Here is a 22,500-nt window from a genome sequence, read left to right as displayed (position 1 = left end):
TAAGCTAACGTAGCATGTAAAGCTATGTGACAGCTGTCAGAATAATTGTATCGAAGTTATCACAAAACTTTGTGTTTCAATGAGTTCCCGGCGAGAGGACAAAATCTGTCTTTATTCCTCCCAAGCAGAAGGCTTGTAAAACTCCACTGTGTAGGATGGGAAGCAACATGAAGGTGTTCTGTTTCTTTCATGGAATGTAATCAACAGAAAGATATTGTCTTGACCCGAGATCTACAAAGCGAAGAGGAGGCAGGACCTGACTCCCCTCTAGGGACCTTTTCTTTGAACTGTTTTAATCAAAGGAAATGGCTGTTTACGACCCCCGTCCCTTAGAAACAGCTGTTGCCATGTAATCGGGGAAAGTCCAAATAAAAGAGGAGGCGTACAATCTTTCGCCAGAGCGTGGTGAGACTGTGCCATAGTACAGTCCAGACGTCTCTCCTCAATTGAGCCAAATGTAATTCTGTCTCTGTTTAATTCCTTGCTTCTTGTCTTGTTTAATAGACATCATCAGTGTTTGAACCTGACAATAGCGCTACAAGACCACTTGTTTAGCTTAACACACAACTTTTAAGTCATTTGTAACAACAAAACACACAACTAATGTTGCTAGCATAGCCTCTTGCTCGCTGAAAGCGTTCAATACTAATGGTGTGTTCCGTTTGGAACGAGTTCGCTGCTGTGAGCGTAAACAATAACAGAAGCTTCTTGACACATGCTAACATTAATATGCAAACATTATCGCGCAAACTTTTTTAACTACTTTTACATGCATACGCTCCAGTCGTTTAACTTGGTACTCTATATATGCTAACTTTTAGCATGCTAGCATGGTAACATTAGCATGTAGACTTTTTAGCCAATTTTGCTGCAAACACCTCAGACTCTTAGGACTTGGTACTTGACACATGCTAACTACTAGCATGCTAATGTTAGCAGTCTAGCATGCCTTTTTTCAGCCAATCATACAACAAAACACCTCAATCATATAACTTGGTACTTGACAAATGCTAACTGTTAGCATGCTATCATGGTAACATTAGCATGTTGACCTTTAAGCCAATTTTTTTCTGCAAACACCTCAGACTCTTAGGGCTTGGTACTTGACACATGCTAACTACTAGCATGGTAACATTGCCATGTTAACTTTTGAGCCAATTTTGCTGACTCATGAAAAATACTAACGTTTGCAGTCTAGCATGGTCACGCTAGCATGCCAACTTTTTTGGCCAATTATACAACAAAACACCTTAGTCATAACCCTTGGTACTTGACACATGCTAACTATTAGCATGCCAGCATGTTAACATTATTGTGCTAACTTTTTTAGCTACTTTTACATGTGTACGGTCCAATCGTATATTTTAGTACCTGGCATATGCTAACTGCTAGCATGCTAACAGTTAGCATGGTAACATTAGTATGTAGACTTTTTAGCCAACTTTTCTGCAAACACCTCAGACTCTTAGGACTTGGTACTTGACACATGCTAACATTCTAATGTTAGCAGTCTAGCATGCCTTTTTTTAGCCAATCATAGAACAAAACACCTCAGTCATATAACTTGGTACTTGACAAATGCTAACCGTTAGCAGGCTAGCATGGTAACATTAATTAAACGTTTTAGCCAAAGTTCCTGCAAACACCTCAGACTCCTAGGACTTAGTACTAGACACATGAAAAATGCTAACGTTAGCAGTTATCGGTACTTCGGACTATGTGTTGTCGTGTTTGTTGTATTGTTGGACGTTTAAATGTGGTTATGTTGCGTTTTACTCTCGGTTGCTGGAGGAGGACATATTGTTCAAGTTGTTCAAAGAAGGTTAGCGCAAAAATAGCTTCCGCCGACGTAGCGGTCCTGATTCCTGACCTCGTGACTGGAACTGGAGCTCCAACTCACAACTTCCGAGGTTAACGGAACGCACAACAATTAGCCACTACAACAAATAGGTTAGAAGTTAAGCTAACGTAGCAATTAAAGAGCTAACATAGCCTTTAAAGAGCAAACATAGCCTTTAAAGAGCAAACGTAGCATTTAAAGAGCTAACGTAGCATTTAAAGAGCTGGAATAGCACCACAAGAGGGCAGTAAAGCACACATTGAGCAAAACAACACAGCGTTCAAGTCAACAACAACAATGCACACAACTAATGTTGTCCAGGGTGCTAGCATAGCCCGGGGGTGTCCAAACTGTTTCCGGCAATAAAAAATTTTAATATCCGAAGACCACTTTGATATGTTTTGTACGTTAAATATACTACAAGCAATTATGCTAAGCTATCTGAATAAAACATCCACATCTTGGCTTTGTGTTATCGAAATATTGCTCTAAATTAGGAATTGTCAAGCATTAAAAGGGCTAAATAAACTATAAACACCAATACTAAAGTAGTATTTGGCACTAGACCAGACCTAAACAGACGGTGCTAACCAGTATCGTAGCATCATCATTAGCAACATTAGCATAACAACTTTTTGGGCCAATTTTGCAGTCGAACGCTTCAGATTAATATATTTTGGAGCTTGTCATATGCTAACTGTTAGCATGCTGACATTAACGTGCTAACTTTTTTAGCTTATTTTTCATGCGTACGCTTCAGTCTTTTGACTCGGTACTTGACCAATTCTAACGTTAACATGCTAACATTAACATGTTATCTGTTAGCATGCTAACTGTTAGCATGCTAACTGTTAGCATGTTAACATGCGCACATTATCGTGCTAAATTTTTTAGCACATTTTTCATGCGTACGTCTGTCTTTTTTTTCAGTACTTGACAAATTCTAGCAGTTAACATGCTAACTGTTAACATGCATACATTATCGTGCTAACTTTTTGAGCAAATTTTTCATGCGTACGCTTCAGTCATTTGACTCGGTACAAATTCTAACGTTAACATGTTACCATGTTAACAGTTAGCATGCTAACTTTAGCATGCTAAAAGGAACGGCGTGGCGCAGTGGAAGAGTGGCCGTGCGCGACCCGAGGGTCCCTGGTTCAATCCCCACCTAGTACCAACCTCGTCATGTCCTGAGCAAGACACTTCACCCTTGCTCCTGATGGGTGCTGGTTAGCGCCTTGCATGGCAGCTCCCTCCATCAGTGTGTGAATGTGTGTGTGAATGGGTAAATGTGGAAGTAGTGTCAAAGCGCTTTGAGTACCTTGAAGGTAGAAAAGCGCTATACAAGTACAACCCATTTATCATTTATCATTTACATTATCGTGCTAAATTTTTGAGCAAATTTTTCATGTGTACGCTTCTATCTAATGACTCGGTACTTGACAAATTCTAACATTAACATGTTATCTGTTATCATGTTATATGTTATCACGCTAAGTGTGATCATGCTAACAGTTAACATGCTAACTTGTATCATGTTAACTGTTAGCATGCTAACATGCGGACATTATCGTGCTAACTTTTTTAGCAAATTTTTCATGCGTAGGTTTCCGTCTTTTTTTATGCAGTACTTGACATATTCTATCTGTTAGCATGCTAACTTTTAGCATGCTAACTTTTAGCATGCTAACTTTAGCATGCTAACTTTAGCATGTTAACATCCTATCTGTTATCATGTTAACTGTTAGCATGTTAACTGTTAACATGCTAACATTAACATTTTAACATGCGGACATTATCGTGCTAACTTTTTTAGCAGATTTTTCATGCGTACGCTTCAGTCTTTTGACTCGGTACTTGACAAATTCTAACGTTAACATGCTAACATTAACATGTTATATGTTATCATGCTAACAGTTAGCATACTAACTGTTATCATGCTAACTGTTATCATGCTGTTAGCATATTAACTGTTAACATGCTGTTAGCAGGCTAACTGTTAACATGCTGTTAGCATGCTAATTTTTAGCATGCTGTTAGCATGCTAATTGTTTGAATGCTAATTGTTAGCATGAAAATTGTTAGCATGCTAACTTTTAACATGTTTACTGTTAGCATGCTAACTTTTAACATGCTAACTGTTATAATGTTAACAGTTAGCATGCTAACTTTTAGCATGTTAACATGCGGACATTTTCGTGCTAACTTTTTGAGCAAATTTTTCATGCGTACGCTTCAGTCGTTTGACTCGGTTCTTGACAAATTCTTACTGTTAGCGTGCTAACATTAGCGTTCAAGTTGAGCTGGCACATTCCAATTTTCTCCTAAAGTTGCACCTTCTAGTTTTTGTTATGTCATGTTCTAATCCGCCATATTTTTATTTTATCTTTGGAAGGTGTGGCCAAACGGCCCCTCGGAGCCGCACTTTGGACACCCCTAGCATAACCTCCTGCTGGCTTGTTTAGACCCCAAAGCGACAACTTCCAAGCAGCCCAAAGAGGCCTTGGCGCCCTCTGGTGTACCGGCGGTGGTACTGCGCCAGTGGGGTCAAAGCGTTGGGGGGGTCATGCAGCGCCTCACCTGGTTTGACCGTCTTCAGGCGGACGGGCTCCCGGAAGTGTCGGATGACGGCCAGCGTGTCGCGGTTAGTTAGTCCACTGACGGGCGTGCCGTTGACCTCCATCAGGACGTCGCCGTAGTAGGGCAGCTTGCCCACGTGACACACCAGCAGGTCCAGCTTCATCTGGCCCAGGTGCGGGAATTGGCCCAGCTCGGCGCCCCCCAGGACCTCCACCACGGAGCCGAAGTCCCCGAGGCTCCCCCACGACACGGCGCACTCCACCACCTTGCCGGACCAGTGCTTCTTCTTCTTCAGGGTTCGGGACATGGCGGCGTGGGATCAACGAGCGGAGCCGAGACTGATGCTTCGCGGAAGGCGTGCCGGTCATCCCACGGCGTGTTCGTGCCGCTCGCCTCGGCCGCAGTCACCCCGCCAATCACGGCGCGTCGCTCCAGGTGGCCTCCGTGACGACAAGGGTGCGTGTGCGTGCGTCGCGGGAAGTCCGGCCCACGCAGCGTGGAGACATCTGCGGCAGGTTTGAACACACCTGGCAGCGCCGACACTCGTCCGGCCGGAATAAGGAACGCCCCTTTTTGCTGCGCACTCACAAGACTCCGCCGGCGCGGCGAGGCTGCCATCTGGTGGCGAAATGCGGTACTGCAGCATAGGAGGCGTGCGCACACAGGGCAGGAAATAATATTTAGACTTTGACTAACTTTATTGATCCACAAGGGAAATGTTTCCCACTAGGGAAATAGTTCCTTTTTTTATTTATTTATTTTTTACTAAATATTAAAATATGACTGATAATACATGGGCGTGGTGGGAAGAATACAAATATATGGTTGATTTTATTTGTACACACAATTTACAAGATTGAAGTCACAATATTATCAAATAAATGTTTTTGTTTTTGTTTATATTATGTCATAATATTTTGCGAACAAAAGTTGACATTTTACAATAAAAATATGCCATTTTACAGCATTCAATTTACAAAATTAAAGTCACAATATTATCAAATAAATGTTTTTGTTTTTGTTTATATCATGTCATAATATTTTGCGAACAAAAGTTGACATTTTACAAGAAAAATATGCCATTTTACAGCATTCAATTTACAAGATTAAAGTCACAATATTATCAAATGTTTTTGTTTATATTATGTCATAATATTTTGCAAACAAAAGTTGACATTTTACAAGAAAAAGATGCAATTTTACAGCATTAAATTTACAAGACTAAAGTCACAATATTATCAAAAAAATGTTTTTGTTTTTGTTTATATTATGTCATAATATTTTGCAAACAAAAGTTGACATTTTACAAGAAAAAGATGCAATTTTACAGCATTAAATTTACAAGACTAAAGTCACAATATTATCAAAAAAATGTTTTTGTTTCTGTTTATATTATGTCATATTTTGCGAACAAAAGTTGACATTTTACAAGAAAAAGATGCCATTTTACAGCATTAAATTTACAAGACTAAAGTCACAATATCACCAAATGAATGTTTTTGTTTATATTATGTCATAATATTTTGCAAACAAAAGTTGACATTTTACAAGAAAAAGATGCCATTTTACAGCATTAAATTTACAAGACTAAAGTCATATTATTATCATACAAATGTTTTTGTTTATATTATGTCATAATATTTTGCGAACAAAAGTTGACATTTTACAAGAAAAAGATGACATTTTACAGCATTAAATTTACAAGACTAAAGTCACAATATTATAAAAAAAATGTTTTTGTTTCTGTTTATATTATGTCATAATATTTTGCGAACAAAAGTTGACATTTTACAAGAAAAATATGCCATTTTACAGCATGAAATTTACAAGACTAAAGTCACAATATTATCATATAAATGTTTTTGTTTATATTATGTCATAATATTTTGCGAACAAAAGTTGACATTTTACAAGAAAAATATGCCATTTTACAGCATTAAATTTACAAGACTAAAGTCACAATATTATCAAAAAAATGTTTTTGTTTCTGTTTATATTATGTCATATTTTGCGAACAAAAGTTGACATTTTACAAGAAAAAGATGCCATTTTACAGCATTAAATTTACAAGACTAAAGTCACAATATCACCAAATGAATGTTTTTGTTTATATTATGTCATAATATTTTGCAAACAAAAGTTGACATTTTACAAGAAAAAGATGCCATTTTACAGCATTAAATTTACAAGACTAAAGTCATATTATTATCATACAAATGTTTTTGTTTATATTATGTCATAATATTTTGCGAACAAAAGTTGACATTTTACAAGAAAAAGATGACATTTTACAGCATTAAATTTACAAGACTAAAGTCACAATATTATAAAAAAAATGTTTTTGTTTCTGTTTATATTATGTCATAATATTTTGCGAACAAAAGTTGACATTTTACAAGAAAAATATGCCATTTTACAGCATGAAATTTACAAGACTAAAGTCACAATATTATCATATAAATGTTTTTGTTTATATTATGTCATAATATTTTGCGAACAAAAGTTGACATTTTACAAGAAAAATATGCCATTTTACAGCATTAAATTTACAAGACTAAAGTCACAATATTATCAAAAAAATGTTTTTGTTTCTGTTTATATTATGTCATATTTTGCGAACAAAAGTTGACATTTTACAAGAAAAAGATGCCATTTTACAGCATTAAATTTACAAGACTAAAGTCACAATATCACCAAATGAATGTTTTTGTTTATATTATGTCATAATATTTTGCAAACAAAAGTTGACATTTTACAAGAAAAAGATGCCATTTTACAGCATTAAATTTACAAGACTAAAGTCATATTATCATACAAATGTTTTTGTTTATATTATGTCATAATATTTTGCGAACAAAAGTTGACATTTTACAAGAAAAAGATGCAATTTTACAGCATTAAATTTACAAGACTAAAGTCACAATATTATCAAATAAATGTTTTTGTTTCTGTTTATATTATGTCATAATATTTTGCAAACAAAAGTTGACATTTTACAAGAAAAATATGCCATTTTACAGCATTAAATTTACAAGACAAAAGTCACAATATTATCAAATAAATGTTTTTGTTTATATTATGTCATATTTTGCGAACAAAAGTTGACATTTTACAAGAAAAATATGCCATTTTACCGTTAGTTTTACAAGACCAAAGTCACAATATTATCAAATAAATGTTTTTGTTTTTGTTTATATTATGTCATAATATTTAGCAAACAAAAGTTGACATTTTATAAGAAAAAGATGCCATTTTACAGCATTAAAACTACAAGAGTAAAGTCACAATATTTTCAAATAAATGTTTTTGTTTATATTATGTAATAATATTTTTCCACAAAAGTTGACATTTTACAAGAAAAAGATGCCATTTTACAGCATTAAATTTACAAGACTAAAGTCACAATATTATCAAATAAATGTTTTTGTTTATATTATGTCATATAATTTTGCGAACAAAAGTTGACATTTTACAAGAAAAAGATGCCATTTTACAGCATTAAATTTACAAGACTAAAGTCACAATATTATCAAATAAATGTTTTTGTTTATATTATGTCATAATATTTTGCAAAAAAAAGTTGACATTTTACAAGAAAAAGATGCCATTTTACAGCATTAAATTTACAAGACTAAAGTCATATTATTATCATACAAATGTTTTTGTTTATATTATGTCATAATATTTTGCGAACAAAAGTTGACATTTTACAAGAAAATGATGCAATTTCACAGCATTAAATTTACAAGATCACAATATTATCAAAAAAATGTTTTTGTTTCTGTTTATATTATGTCATAATATTTTGCGAACAAAAGTTGACATTTTACAAGAAAAAGATGACATTTTACAGCATTAAATTTACAAGACTAAAGTCACAATATTATCAAATAAATGTTTTTGTTTTTGTTTATATTATGTCATATTTTGCGAACAAAAGTTGACATTTTACAAGAAAAAGATGCCATTTTACAGCATTAAATTTACAGGGCTAAAGTCACAATATTATCAAATAAATGATTTTGTTTTTGGTTATTTTATGTCATAATAATTTGAGAACAAAAGTTGACATTTTACAAGAAAAAGATGCCATTTTGCAGCATTAAATTTACAAGACTAAAGTCACAATATTATCAAATAAATGTTTTCTTTATATTATGTCATATAATTTTGCGAACAAAAGTTGACATTTCACAAGAAAAATATGCCATTTTACAGCATTAAATTTACAAGACTAAAGTCACAATATTATCAAATTAATGTATTTGTTTATTTTGCAAACAAAAGTTGGCATTTTACAAGAAAAAGATGCCATTTTACAGCATTCAATTTACAAAACTAAAGTCACAATATTATCAAATAAATGTTTTTGTTTATATTATGTCATAATATTTTGCAAACAAAAGTTGACATTTTACAAGAAAAATATGCCATTTTACAGCATTAAATTTACAAGACTAAAGTCACAATGTTATCAAATAAATGTTTTTGTTTTTATTTATGTTATGTCATAATATTTTGCGAACAAAAGTTTACATTTACAAGAAAAAGATGCCATTTTACAGCATTAAATTTACAAGACTAAAGTCACAATATTATCAAATAAATGTTTTTCTTTATATTATGTCATATTTTGCTAACAAAAGTTGACATTTTACAGCATGGAATTTACAAGACTAAAGTCACAATATTATCAAATAAATGTTTTTGTTTTTGTTTATATCATGCCATAATATTTTGCCAACAAAAGTTGACATTTTACAAGAAAAAGATGCCATTTTACAGCATTCAATTTACAAGATTAAAAACACAATATTATCAAAAAATTTTTTTGTTTTTGTTTATATTATGTCATAATATTTTGCAAACAAAAGTTGACATTTTACAAGAAAAAGATGCCATTTTACGCATTAAATTTACAAGATTAAAGTCACATTATCAAATAAATATTTTTGTTTATATTATGTCATAATTTGCGAACAAAAGTTGACATTTTACAAGAAAAAGATGCCATTTTACAGCATTAAATTTACAAGATCAAAGTCACAATATTATCAAATAAATGTTTTTGTTTATACTATGTCATATTTTGCTAACAAAAGTTGACATTTTACAGCATGAAATTTACAAGACTAAAGTCACAATATTATCAAATATATGTTTTTGTTTTTGTTTATATCATGTCATAATATTTTGCCAGCAAAAGTTGATATTTTACAAGAAAAAAATGCCATTTTACAGCATTCAATTTACAAGATTAAAGTCACAATATTATGAAATAAATGTTTTTGTTTATATTATGTCATAATATTTTGCGAACAAAAGTTGACATTTTACAAGAAAAAAATGCCATTTTACAGCATTAAATTTACAAGACTAAAATCACAATATTATCAAATAAATGTTTTTGTTTATATTATTTCATAATATTTTGCAAACAAAAGTTGACATTTTACAAGAAAAAGATGCCATTTTACAGCATTAAATTTACAAGACTAAAGTCATATTATTATCATACAAATGTTTTTGTTTATATTATGTCATAATATTTTGCGAACAAAAGTTGACATTTTACAAGAAAAAGATGACATTTTACAGCATTAAATTTACAAGACTAAAGTCACAATATTATCAAATAAATGTTTTTGTTTTTGTTTATATTATGTCATATTTTGCGAACAAAAGTTGACATTTTACAAGAAAAAGATGCCATTTTACAGCATTAAATTTACAAGACTAAAGTCACAATATTATCAAATAAATGTTTTCTTTATATTATGTCATATAATTTTGCGAACAAAAGTTGACATTTTACAAGAAAAATATGCCATTTTACAGCATTAAATTTACAAGACTAAAGTCACAATATTATCAAATTAATGTATTTGTTTATTTTGCAAACAAAAGTTGGCATTTTACAAGAAAAAGATGCCATTTTACAGCATTCAATTTACAAAACTAAAGTCACAATATTATCAAATAAATGTTTTTGTTTATATTATGTCATAATATTTTGCAAACAAAAGTTGACATTTTACAAGAAAAATATGCCATTTTCCAGCATTAAATTTACAAGACTAAAGTCACAATGTTATCAAATAAATGTTTTTGTTTTTATTTATGTTATGTCATAATATTTTGCGAACAAAAGTTTACATTTACAAGAAAAAGATGCCATTTTACAGCATTAAATTTACAAGACTAAAGTCACAATATTATCAAATAAATGTTTTTCTTTATATTATGTCATATTTTGCTAACAAAAGTTGACATTTTACAGCATGGAATTTACAAGACTAAAGTCACAATATTATCAAATAAATGTTTTTGTTTTTGTTTATATCATGCCATAATATTTTGCCAACAAAAGTTGACATTTTACAAGAAAAAGATGCCATTTTACAGCATTCAATTTACAAGATTAAAAACACAATATTATCAAAAAAAAAAATTTGTTTTTGTTTCTATTATGTCATAATATTTTGCAAACAAAAGTTGACATTTTACAAGAAAAAGATGCCATTTTACGCATTAAATTTACAAGATTAAAGTCACATTATCAAATAAATATTTTTGTTTATATTATGTCATAATTTGCGAACAAAAGTTGACATTTTACAAGAAAAAGATGCCATTTTACAGCATTAAATTTACAAGATCAAAGTCACAATATTATCAAATAAATGTTTTTGTTTATACTATGTCATATTTTGCTAACAAAAGTTGACATTTTACAGCATGAAATTTACAAGACTAAAGTCACAATATTATCAAATATATGTTTTTGTTTTTGTTTATATCATGTCATAATATTTTGCCAGCAAAAGTTGATATTTTACAAGAAAAAAATGCCATTTTACAGCATTCAATTTACAAGATTAAAGTCACAATATTATGAAATAAATGTTTTTGTTTATATTATGTCATAATATTTTGCGAACAAAAGTTGACATTTTACAAGAAAAAAATGCCATTTTACAGCATTAAATTTACAAGACTAAAATCACAATATTATCAAATAAATGTTTTTGTTTATATTATTTCATAATATTTTGCAAACAAAAGTTGACATTTTACAAGAAAAAGATGCCATTTTACAGCATTAAATTTACAAGACTAAAGTCATATTATTATCATACAAATGTTTTTGTTTATATTATGTCATAATATTTTGCGAACAAAAGTTGACATTTTACAAGAAAAAGATGCCATTTTACAGCATTAAATTTACAAGATCAAAGTCACAATATTATCAAATAAATGTTTTTGTTTATACTATGTCATATTTTGCTAACAAAAGTTGACATTTTACAGCATGAAATTTACAAGACTAAAGTCACAATATTATCAAATATATGTTTTTGTTTTTGTTTATATCATGTCATAATATTTTGCCAGCAAAAGTTGATATTTTACAAGAAAAAAATGCCATTTTACAGCATTCAATTTACAAGATTAAAGTCACAATATTATGAAATAAATGTTTTTGTTTATATTATGTCATAATATTTTGCGAACAAAAGTTGACATTTTACAAGAAAAAAATGCCATTTTACAGCATTAAATTTACAAGACTAAAATCACAATATTATCAAATAAATGTTTTTGTTTATATTATTTCATAATATTTTGCAAACAAAAGTTGACATTTTACAAGAAAAAGATGCCATTTTACAGCATTAAATTTACAAGACTAAAGTCATATTATTATCATACAAATGTTTTTGTTTATATTATGTCATAATATTTTGCGAACAAAAGTTGACATTTTACAAGAAAAAGATGACATTTTACAGCATTAAATTTACAAGACTAAAGTCACAATATTATCAAATAAATGTTTTTGTTTTTGTTTATATTATGTCATATTTTGCGAACAAAAGTTGACATTTTACAAGAAAAAGATGCCATTTTACAGCATTAAATTTACAAGACTAAAGTCACAATATAATCAAATAAATGTTTTCTTTATATTATGTCATATAATTTTGCGAACAAAAGTTGACATTTTACAAGAAAAATATGCCATTTTACAGCATTAAATTTACAAGACTAAAGTCACAATATTATCAAATTAATGTATTTGTTTATTTTGCAAACAAAAGTTGGCATTTTACAAGAAAAAGATGCCATTTTACAGCATTCAATTTACAAAACTAAAGTCACAATATTATCAAATAAATGTTTTTGTTTATATTATGTCATAATATTTTGCAAACAAAAGTTGACATTTTACAAGAAAAATATGCCATTTTACAGCATTAAATTTACAAGACTAAAGTCACAATGTTATCAAATAAATGTTTTTGTTTTTATTTATGTTATGTCATAATATTTTGCGAACAAAAGTTTACATTTACAAGAAAAAGATGCCATTTTACAGCATTAAATTTACAAGACTAAAGTCACAATATTATCAAATAAATGTTTTTCTTTATATTATGTCATATTTTGCTAACAAAAGTTGACATTTTACAGCATGGAATTTACAAGACTAAAGTCACAATATTATCAAATAAATGTTTTTGTTTTTGTTTATATCATGCCATAATATTTTGCCAACAAAAGTTGACATTTTACAAGAAAAAGATGCCATTTTACAGCATTCAATTTACAAGATTAAAAAACAATATTATCAAAAAAAATTTTTGTTTTTGTTTATATTATGTCATAATATTTTGCAAACAAAAGTTGACATTTTACAAGAAAAAGATGCCATTTTACGCATTAAATTTACAAGATTAAAGTCACATTATCAAATAAATATTTTTGTTTATATTATGTCATAATTTGCGAACAAAAGTTGACATTTTACAAGAAAAAGATGCCATTTTACAGCATTAAATTTACAAGATCAAAGTCACAATATTATCAAATAAATGTTTTTGTTTATACTATGTCATATTTTGCTAACAAAAGTTGACATTTTACAGCATGAAATTTACAAGACTAAAGTCACAATATTATCAAATATATGTTTTTGTTTTTGTTTATATCATGTCATAATATTTTGCCAGCAAAAGTTGATATTTTACAAGAAAAAAATGCCATTTTACAGCATTCAATTTACAAGATTAAAGTCACAATATTATGAAATAAATGTTTTTGTTTATATTATGTCATAATATTTTGCGAACAAAAGTTGACATTTTACAAGAAAAAAATGCCATTTTACAGCATTAAATTTACAAGACTAAAATCACAATATTATCAAATAAATGTTTTTGTTTATATTATTTCATAATATTTTGCAAACAAAAGTTGACATTTTACAAGAAAAAGATGCCATTTTACAGCATTAAATTTACAAGACTAAAGTCATATTATTATCATACAAATGTTTTTGTTTATATTATGTCATAATATTTTGCGAACAAAAGTTGACATTTTACAAGAAAAAGATGACATTTCACAGCATTAAATTTACAAGACTAAAGTCACAATATTATCAAATAAATGTTTTTGTTTTTGTTTATATTATGTCATATTTTGCGAACAAAAGTTGACATTTTACAAGAAAAAGATGCCATTTTACAGCATTAAATTTACAAGACTAAAGTCACAATATTATCAAATAAATGTTTTCTTTATATTATGTCATATAATTTTGCGAACAAAAGTTGACATTTTACAGCATTAAATTTACAAGACTAAAGTCACAATATTATCAAATTAATGTATTTGTTTATTTTGCAAACAAAAGTTGGCATTTTACAAGAAAAAGATGCCATTTTACAGCATTCAATTTACAAAACTAAAGTCACAATATTATCAAATAAATGTTTTTGTTTATATTATGTCATAATATTTTGCAAACAAAAGTTGACATTTTACAAGAAAAATATGCCATTTTCCAGCATTAAATTTACAAGACTAAAGTCACAATGTTATCAAATAAATGTTTTTGTTTTTATTTATGTTATGTCATAATATTTTGCGAACAAAAGTTTACATTTACAAGAAAAAGATGCCATTTTACAGCATTAAATTTACAAGACTAAAGTCACAATATTATCAAATAAATGTTTTTCTTTATATTATGTCATATTTTGCTAACAAAAGTTGACATTTTACAGCATGGAATTTACAAGACTAAAGTCACAATATTATCAAATAAATGTTTTTGTTTTTGTTTATATCATGCCATAATATTTTGCCAACAAAAGTTGACATTTTACAAGAAAAAGATGCCATTTTACAGCATTCAATTTACAAGATTAAAAACACAATATTATCAAAAAAAAAATTTGTTTTTGTTTATATTATGTCATAATATTTTGCAAACAAAAGTTGACATTTTACAAGAAAAAGATGCCATTTTACGCATTAAATTTACAAGATTAAAGTCACATTATCAAATAAATATTTTTGTTTATATTATGTCATAATTTGCGAACAAAAGTTGACATTTTACAAGAAAAAGATGCCATTTTACAGCATTAAATTTACAAGATCAAAGTCACAATATTATCAAATAAATGTTTTTGTTTATACTATGTCATATTTTGCTAACAAAAGTTGACATTTTACAGCATGAAATTTACAAGACTAAAGTCACAATATTATCAAATATATGTTTTTGTTTTTGTTTATATCATGTCATAATATTTTGCCAGCAAAAGTTGATATTTTACAAGAAAAAAATGCCATTTTACAGCATTCAATTTACAAGATTAAAGTCACAATATTATGAAATAAATGTTTTTGTTTATATTATGTCATAATATTTTGCGAACAAAAGTTGACATTTTACAAGAAAAAAATGCCATTTTACAGCATTAAATTTACAAGACTAAAATCACAATATTATCAAATAAATGTTTTTGTTTATATTATTTCATAATATTTTGCAAACAAAAGTTGACATTTTACAAGAAAAAGATGCCATTTTACAGCATTAAATTTACAAGACTAAAATCACTATTATCAAATAAATGTTTTTGTTTATATTATGTCATAATATTTTGCGAACAAAAGTTGACATTTTACAAGAAAAAAATGCCATTTTACAGCATTAAATTTACAAGACTAAAATCACAATATTATCAAATAAATGTTTTTGTTTATATTATTTCATAATATTTTGCAAACAAAAGTTGACATTTTACAAGAAAAAGATGCCATTTTACAGCATTAAATTTACAAGACTAAAATCACAATATTATCAAATAAATGTTTTTGTTTATATTATGTCATAATATTTTGCGAACAAAAGGTGACATTTTAGAAGAAAAAGATGCCATTTTAAAGCATTAAATTTACAAGACTAAAGTCACAATTATATCAAATAAATGTTTTTGTTTTTGTTCATATTATGTCATAATATTTTGCGAACAAAAGTTGACATTTTACAAGAAAAAGATGCCATTTTATGGCATTAAATTGAAATGTTCCTTCTAAATATTTCATACAGGCCTCCTATATGAACACATACATGAATACGATTCATTTTAAATATTTACAAAAACTAATAAATTAATATTTATTTTCTGCAGATCTTATCTCGTTATGTATTTATTAACATACAAACCCCGTTTCCATATGAGTTGGGAAATTGTGTTAGATGTAAATATAAACGGAATACAATGATTTGCAAATCATTTTCAAGCCATATTCAGTTGAATATGCTACAAAGACAACATATTTGATGTTCAAACTCATAAACTTTTTTTTTTTTTTGCAAATAATCATTAACTTTAGAATTTGATGCCAGCAACACGTGACAAAGAAGTTGGGAAAGGTGGCAATAAATACTGATAAAGTTGAGGAATGCTCATCAAACACTTATTTGGAACATCCCACAGGTGTGCAGGCTAATTGGGAACAGGTGGGTGCCATGATTGGGTATAAAAACAGCTTCCCAAAAAATGCTCAGTCTTTCACAAGAAAGGATGGGGCGAGGTACACCCCTTTGTCCACAACTGCGTGAGCAAATAGTCAAACAGTTTAAGAACAACGTTTCTCAAAGTGCAATTGCAAGAAATTTCGGGATTTCAACATCTACGGTCCATAATATCATCAAAGGTTCAGAGAATCTGGAGAAATCACTCCACGTAAGCGGCATGGCCGGAAACCAACATTGAATGACCGTGACCTTCCATCCCTCAGACGGCACTGTATCAAAAACCGACATCAATCTCTAAAGGATATCACCACATGGGCTCAGGTACACTTCAGAAAACCACTGTCACTAAATACAGTTGGTCGCTACATCTGTAAGTGCAAGTTAAAGCTCTACTATGCAAAGCAAAAGCCATTTATCAACAACGGCCAGAAACGCCGCCGGCTTCTCTGGGCCCGAGATCATCTAAGATGGACTAATATGTGTTGAAAAGGATTTGCAAATTATTGTATTCCGTTTATATTTACATCTAACACAATTTCCCAACTCATATGGAAACGGGGTTTGTATATATATACATACATATACACACACACATATATATATACATACATACATTTATATATACATACATATATATACATACACGCATACATATATATATATACATACACACATACATATATATATATATACATACATATATATACATACACACATACATATATATATACATACATACATATACATACACACATACATATATATATATATATATATATATATATATATATATACACGTACATATATATATATATATATACACGTACATATATATATACACACATACATATATATATATATATATATATATATATACACATACACATATATATATATATACATACACACATACATAAATATATATATATATATATATACATCTACATACACACATACATATATACATACACATATATATATATGTGTGTATGTATGCATGTATGTGTATATATATATATATATATATATATATATATATATATATATACATACACACACACCATTAACACATACGTACACATGTAAGGCAAATCTATAAATATAATTAAACTCAATATAATAAAACCGTAAGATATTAATATAATATGTTTGGTTGGGATTATCCATCCATTTTCTACCGCTTATTCCCTTTGGGGTCGCTGGAGCCTATCTCAGCTACAATCGGGCGGAAGGCGGGGTACACCCTGGACAAGTCGCCACCTCATCGCAGGGCCAACACAGATAGACAGACAACATTCACACTCACATCCACACACTAGGGCCAATTTAGTGTTGCCAATCAACTTATCCCCAGGTGCATGTCTTTGGTTGGGATTACTTTTAGATATTTAGAAAAAAACTAAGAACACTTCTCATTCCTCATTTGTGAATATTTAACAATATATATGACTTTCAAATATAGAGATAATCCTGCACAAATGTTATAAATGTGTTATGGACGAACATAAAAGACAATTGCGTCTAAAAAGTGTGTAGTTTGTATGAAATACAATAATGTCATAATAGGAATATGCATAAAGAAACACTATTGGTGAGGTGAGTCTGCTCTCTGCAGCGACACCCACTGGCCAAGCAAGGAACTGCTTGTGTCCACCTCATTTCAGTCCTTCAAAAACTTTTAATTCAACCATCAACTTTTCACCATTTCACTTTTCACGTCATTCCAACATTTTTGTAGCAAATTCACAAAAAACACGAACGTGCTCCCGTTGTGGTTCAGAAAACACTTGGTTACCTGACACATGAAACGTGACAAAAGGGGTGAGGGGTGGATGCACACTTTAGCCGCCAGATGGCCGTAGAGTGTTGAAGGTCTTAAAATGAGCTTCGTGGCAAGTCCCACTTTGGCCACAGCGCCGGTCGCTAAGTGGCGCTTTCCGTCATTTCCAGCAGACTGCAAAGTGGAACCACACTTCAAGTACCACCATGATGGCCAACATTAGAGTACAGTAGCGTACATATACATTGAAAATAAGCACATTTAATATGTTGGCATTATAGTTTGAACAGTAATACTGTGTTGGAACACTTAAGTGATTCTTGGGTGTACCACTAGATGGAGTCCCCATGCCACAGGTTGAGAAGCCCTGGTATAGATGAACTTGGACCAGTTGGCTGGTCCTGGTATTGACATTTGAACCTTGCTAGCAAACAGAAGACTGGGTTCCAAACTTGCGTTTTACATAACCGAGGCGTTCCTCAAGGCACCCCTTTAAGTCCCCGCCTTTTTGGTAGTTCATAGTGTCATTTTATGGAACTAGAGTTGACCGCATTGACTCACTGAAAGTGTCTCTTCTCCCTTCCCAATGCTCATTTAACGATGCACCATCGTTCCCAGTTGTCCACTGAGTTAAATCATTTGCTCTCTCCCCCCTCCAAACTGAGCCTTTGAGATGCTTGAGCTTCTCAAATACATCTATAAAAGACAATTTTGTTGACTACTTTATTAGAACATTTCCAAGACATGGTGTTGGTGGAGTTTATTTATTTTTGTTCATTTTTTAAAATTTTCATTTAATTACATTTTTTTTTATTGTACTAGTGCCTGTGCCTTTTAAGATGCTCTAGCTTCTCAAATAAATCTAAGACAATTTTGTTGACTACTTTAATAGAACATTTCCAATACATGGTGTTGGTGGAGTTTATTTATTTTGTTCTTTTTTTATTTTATTTTAATTTAATAAAATGTTTCAATTGTTTTAATTATACTAGTACCTGTGCCTTTTGAGATGCTCGAGCTTCTCAAATAAATCTAAGAAAGACAATTTTGTTGACTACTTTATTATAACATTTCCAATACATGGTGTTAGTGGAGTTTGTTTACTTCATAGTCAGTAGTAATTTGTTAAAATATTCCAAATTTTAATTACATTTTTAAAATTATACCTAGTGCCTGTGCCTTTTGAGATGCTTGAGCTTCTCAAATAAATCTAAGAAAGACAATTTTGTTGACTACTTTATTAGAAAATTTCCAATACATGGTGATGGTGGAGTTTATTTTGTTCATTTTTTTTTATTTTTAAATTTTAATTTAATAAAAATTTTCAATTGTTTATTATACTAGTGCCTGTCGGCCTTTTGAGATCCTCGAGCTTCTCAAATAAATCAATAAAATACAATTTTGTTGACTACTTTATTAGAACATTTCTAATACATGGTGTTGATGGAGTTTGTTTACTTCATAGTCAGTAGTAATTTGTTAAATGTTTCAAATGTTAACATTTTTACATGTTTTTAATTATACCTAGTGCATGTGCCTTTTGAGATGTTCGAGCTTCTCAAATAAATCTAAGATAGACAATTTTGTTGACTACTTTATTAGAACATTTCCAAGACATGGTGTTGGTGGAGTTTATTTATTTTTGTTCATTTTTTAAAATTTCCATTTAATATTTTTTTTTTATTGTACTAGTGCCTGTGCCTGCGATGAGGTGGCGACTTGTCCAGGGTGTACCCCGCCTTCCGCCCGATTGTAGCTGAGATAGGCTCCAGTGCCCCCCGCGACTCCAAAAGGGAATAAGCGGTAGAAAATGGATGGATAGTGCCTGTGCATTTTAAGATGCTCGAGCTTCTCAAATAAATCTAAGACAATTTTGTTGACTACTTTATTAGAACATTTCCAATACATGGTGTTGGTGGAGCTTATTTATTTTGTTCTTTTTTTATTTTATTTTAATTTAATAACATTTTTCAATTGTTTTAATTATACTAGTGCCTGTGCCTTTTGAGATGCTCGAGCTTCTCAAATAAATCTAAGAAAGACAATTTTGTTGACTACTTTATTATAACATTTCCAATACATGGTGTTGGTGGAGTTTGTTTACTTCATAGTCAGTAGTAATTTGTTAAATATTTCAAATTTTAATTACATTTTTAAAATTATACCCAGTGCCTGTGCCTTTTGAGATACTTGAGCTTCTCAAATAAATCTAAGAAAGACAATTATGTTGACTACTTTATTAGAAAATGTCCAATACATGGTGTTGGTGGAGTTTGTTTATTTTGTTCATTTTTTTTCATTTTTAAATTTTAATTTAATAAAAATGTTCAATTGTTATTATACTAGTGCCTGTCGGCCTTTTGAGATGCTCAAGCTTCTCAAATAAATCAATAAAATACAATTTTGTTGACTACTTTATTAGAACATTTCCAATACATGGTGTTGGTGGAGTTTATTTATTTTGTTCATTTTTTTAAATTTAATTTAATCAAATGTTTTAATTGTTTTAATTATACCTCGTGCCTGTGCTTTTTGAGATGCTCGAGCTTCTCAAATAAATCTAAGAAAGACAATTTTGTTGACTACTTTATTAGAACATTTCCAATACATGGTGTTGGTGGAGTTTGTTTACTTCATAGTCAGTAGTAATTTTAATACAATCTTAATTTTTTTTTAATTATACCTAGTGCATGTGCCTTTTGAGATGCTTGAGTTTCTCAAATAAATCTAAGAAAGACCATTTTGTTGACTACTTTATTATAACATTTTCAATACATGGTATTGGTGGAGTTTGTTTACTTCATAGTCAGTAGTAATTTGTTAAATATTTCAAATTTTAATTACATTTTTAAAATTATACCTAGTGCCTGTGCCTTTTGAGATGCTTGAGCTTCTCAAATAAATCTAAGAAAGACAATTTTGTTGACTACTTTATTAGAAAATTTCCAATACATGGTGTTGGTGGAGTTTATTTATTTTGTTCTTTTTTTATTTTATTTTAATTTAATAAAATTTTTCAATTGTTTTAATTATACTAGTGCCTGTGCCTTTTGAGATGCTCGAGCTTCTCAAATAAATCTAAGAAAGACAATTTTGTTGACTACTTTATTAGAACATTTCCAATACATGGTGTTGGTGGAGTTTGTTTACTTCATAGTCAGTAGTAATTTGTTAAATATTTCAAATTTTAATTACATTTTTAAAATTTTACCTAGTGCCTGTGCCTTTTGAGATGCTCGAGCTTCTCAAATAAATCAATAAAATACAATTTTGTTGACTACTTTATTAGAACATTTCCAATACATGGTGTTGGTGGAGTTTATTTATTTTGTTCATTTATTTTTATTTTTAAATTTTTATTTAATTTAATAAAATGTTTTAATTGTTTTAATTATACCTAGTGCCTGTGCTTTTTGAGATGCTCGAGCTTCTCAAATAAATCTATGAAAGACAATTTTGTTGACTACCTTATTAGAACATTTCCAATACATGGTGTTGGTGGAGTTTGTTTACTTCAGTCAGTAGTAATTTTAATACAATCTTAATTTTTTTTTAAACCATACCTAGTGCATGTGCCTTTTGAGATGCTTGAGCTTCTCAAATAAATCTAAGAAAGACAATTGTGTTGACTACTTTATTAGAACATTTCTAATACATGGTGTTGGTGGAGTTTGTTTACTTCATAGTCAGTAGTAATTTGTTAAATGTTTCAAATGTTAATAACATTTTTACATGTTTTTAATTATACCTAGTGCATGTGCCTTTTGAGATGCTCGAGCTTCTCAAATAAATCTAAGATAGACAATTTTGTTGACTACTTTATTAGAACATTTCCAATACATGGTGTTGGCCGAGTTTATTTATTTTGTTAATTTTTTTTAATTTTAATTTAATAAATATGTTTTTATTGTACTAGTGCCTGTGCCTTTTAAGATGCTTGAGCTTCTCAAATAAATCTAAGACAATTTTGTTGACTACTTTATTAGAACATTTCCAATACATGGTGTTGGTGGAGTTTATTTATTTTGTTAATTTTTTTTATTTTTAAATTTAAATTTAATAAAAATGTTCTATTGTTTTAATTATACTAGTGCCTGTGCCTTTTGAGATGCTCAAGCTTCTCAAATAAATCAATAAAAGACAATTTTGTTGACTACCTTATTAGAACATTTCCAATACATGGTGTTGGTGGAGTTTGTTTATTTCATAGTCAGTAGTAATTTGTTAAATGTTTTAAATTGTAATTCAATTTTTTTTTTTTTTTTAAATTATACTTAGTGCCTGTGCCTTTTGAGATGCTCGAGCTTCTCAAATAAATCTAAGAAAAACAATTTTGTTGACTACTTTTTTTTTTTTATAGAACATTTCCAATACATGGTGTTGGCAGAGTTTTTCTTCACAGTCAGTGGTAATTTGTTCATTTTTTTTTTCTTAAATTTTAATATAATTTTTTTA

General features: G+C 29.7%; 2 protein-coding genes across 3 annotated transcripts in view; both read right to left on the bottom strand.

Annotated features, from left to right (window-relative positions):
* The window catches only part of magi3b (membrane associated guanylate kinase, WW and PDZ domain containing 3b), a 480,566-nt gene extending 475,603 nt beyond the window's left edge, over positions 1–4,963 (bottom strand). For both annotated transcript variants that reach the window (XM_061937657.1, XM_061937658.1), the window contains exon 1: positions 4,421–4,963. In XM_061937657.1, the coding sequence (XP_061793641.1) occupies positions 4,421–4,727 (307 nt within the window). In that variant the 5' untranslated portion in view covers positions 4,728–4,963. The remainder of the gene's footprint in view (positions 1–4,420) is intronic.
* A 12,385-nt stretch (positions 4,964–17,348) lies between these two features.
* The window catches only part of lrig2 (leucine-rich repeats and immunoglobulin-like domains 2), a 73,694-nt gene continuing 68,542 nt past the window's right edge, over positions 17,349–22,500 (bottom strand). Inside the window, exon 19 of the transcript XR_009812751.2 lies at positions 17,349–18,219. The gene's annotated coding sequence lies outside the window, so the exon portion shown is untranslated. The remainder of the gene's footprint in view (positions 18,220–22,500) is intronic.

This window comes from Nerophis lumbriciformis, linkage group LG03, assembly GCF_033978685.3.
Source record: "Nerophis lumbriciformis linkage group LG03, RoL_Nlum_v2.1, whole genome shotgun sequence".
In the NCBI taxonomy this organism is placed as follows: Eukaryota; Metazoa; Chordata; class Actinopteri; order Syngnathiformes; family Syngnathidae; genus Nerophis; species Nerophis lumbriciformis.
This window is presented reverse-complemented; position numbering and strand designations above follow the sequence as displayed.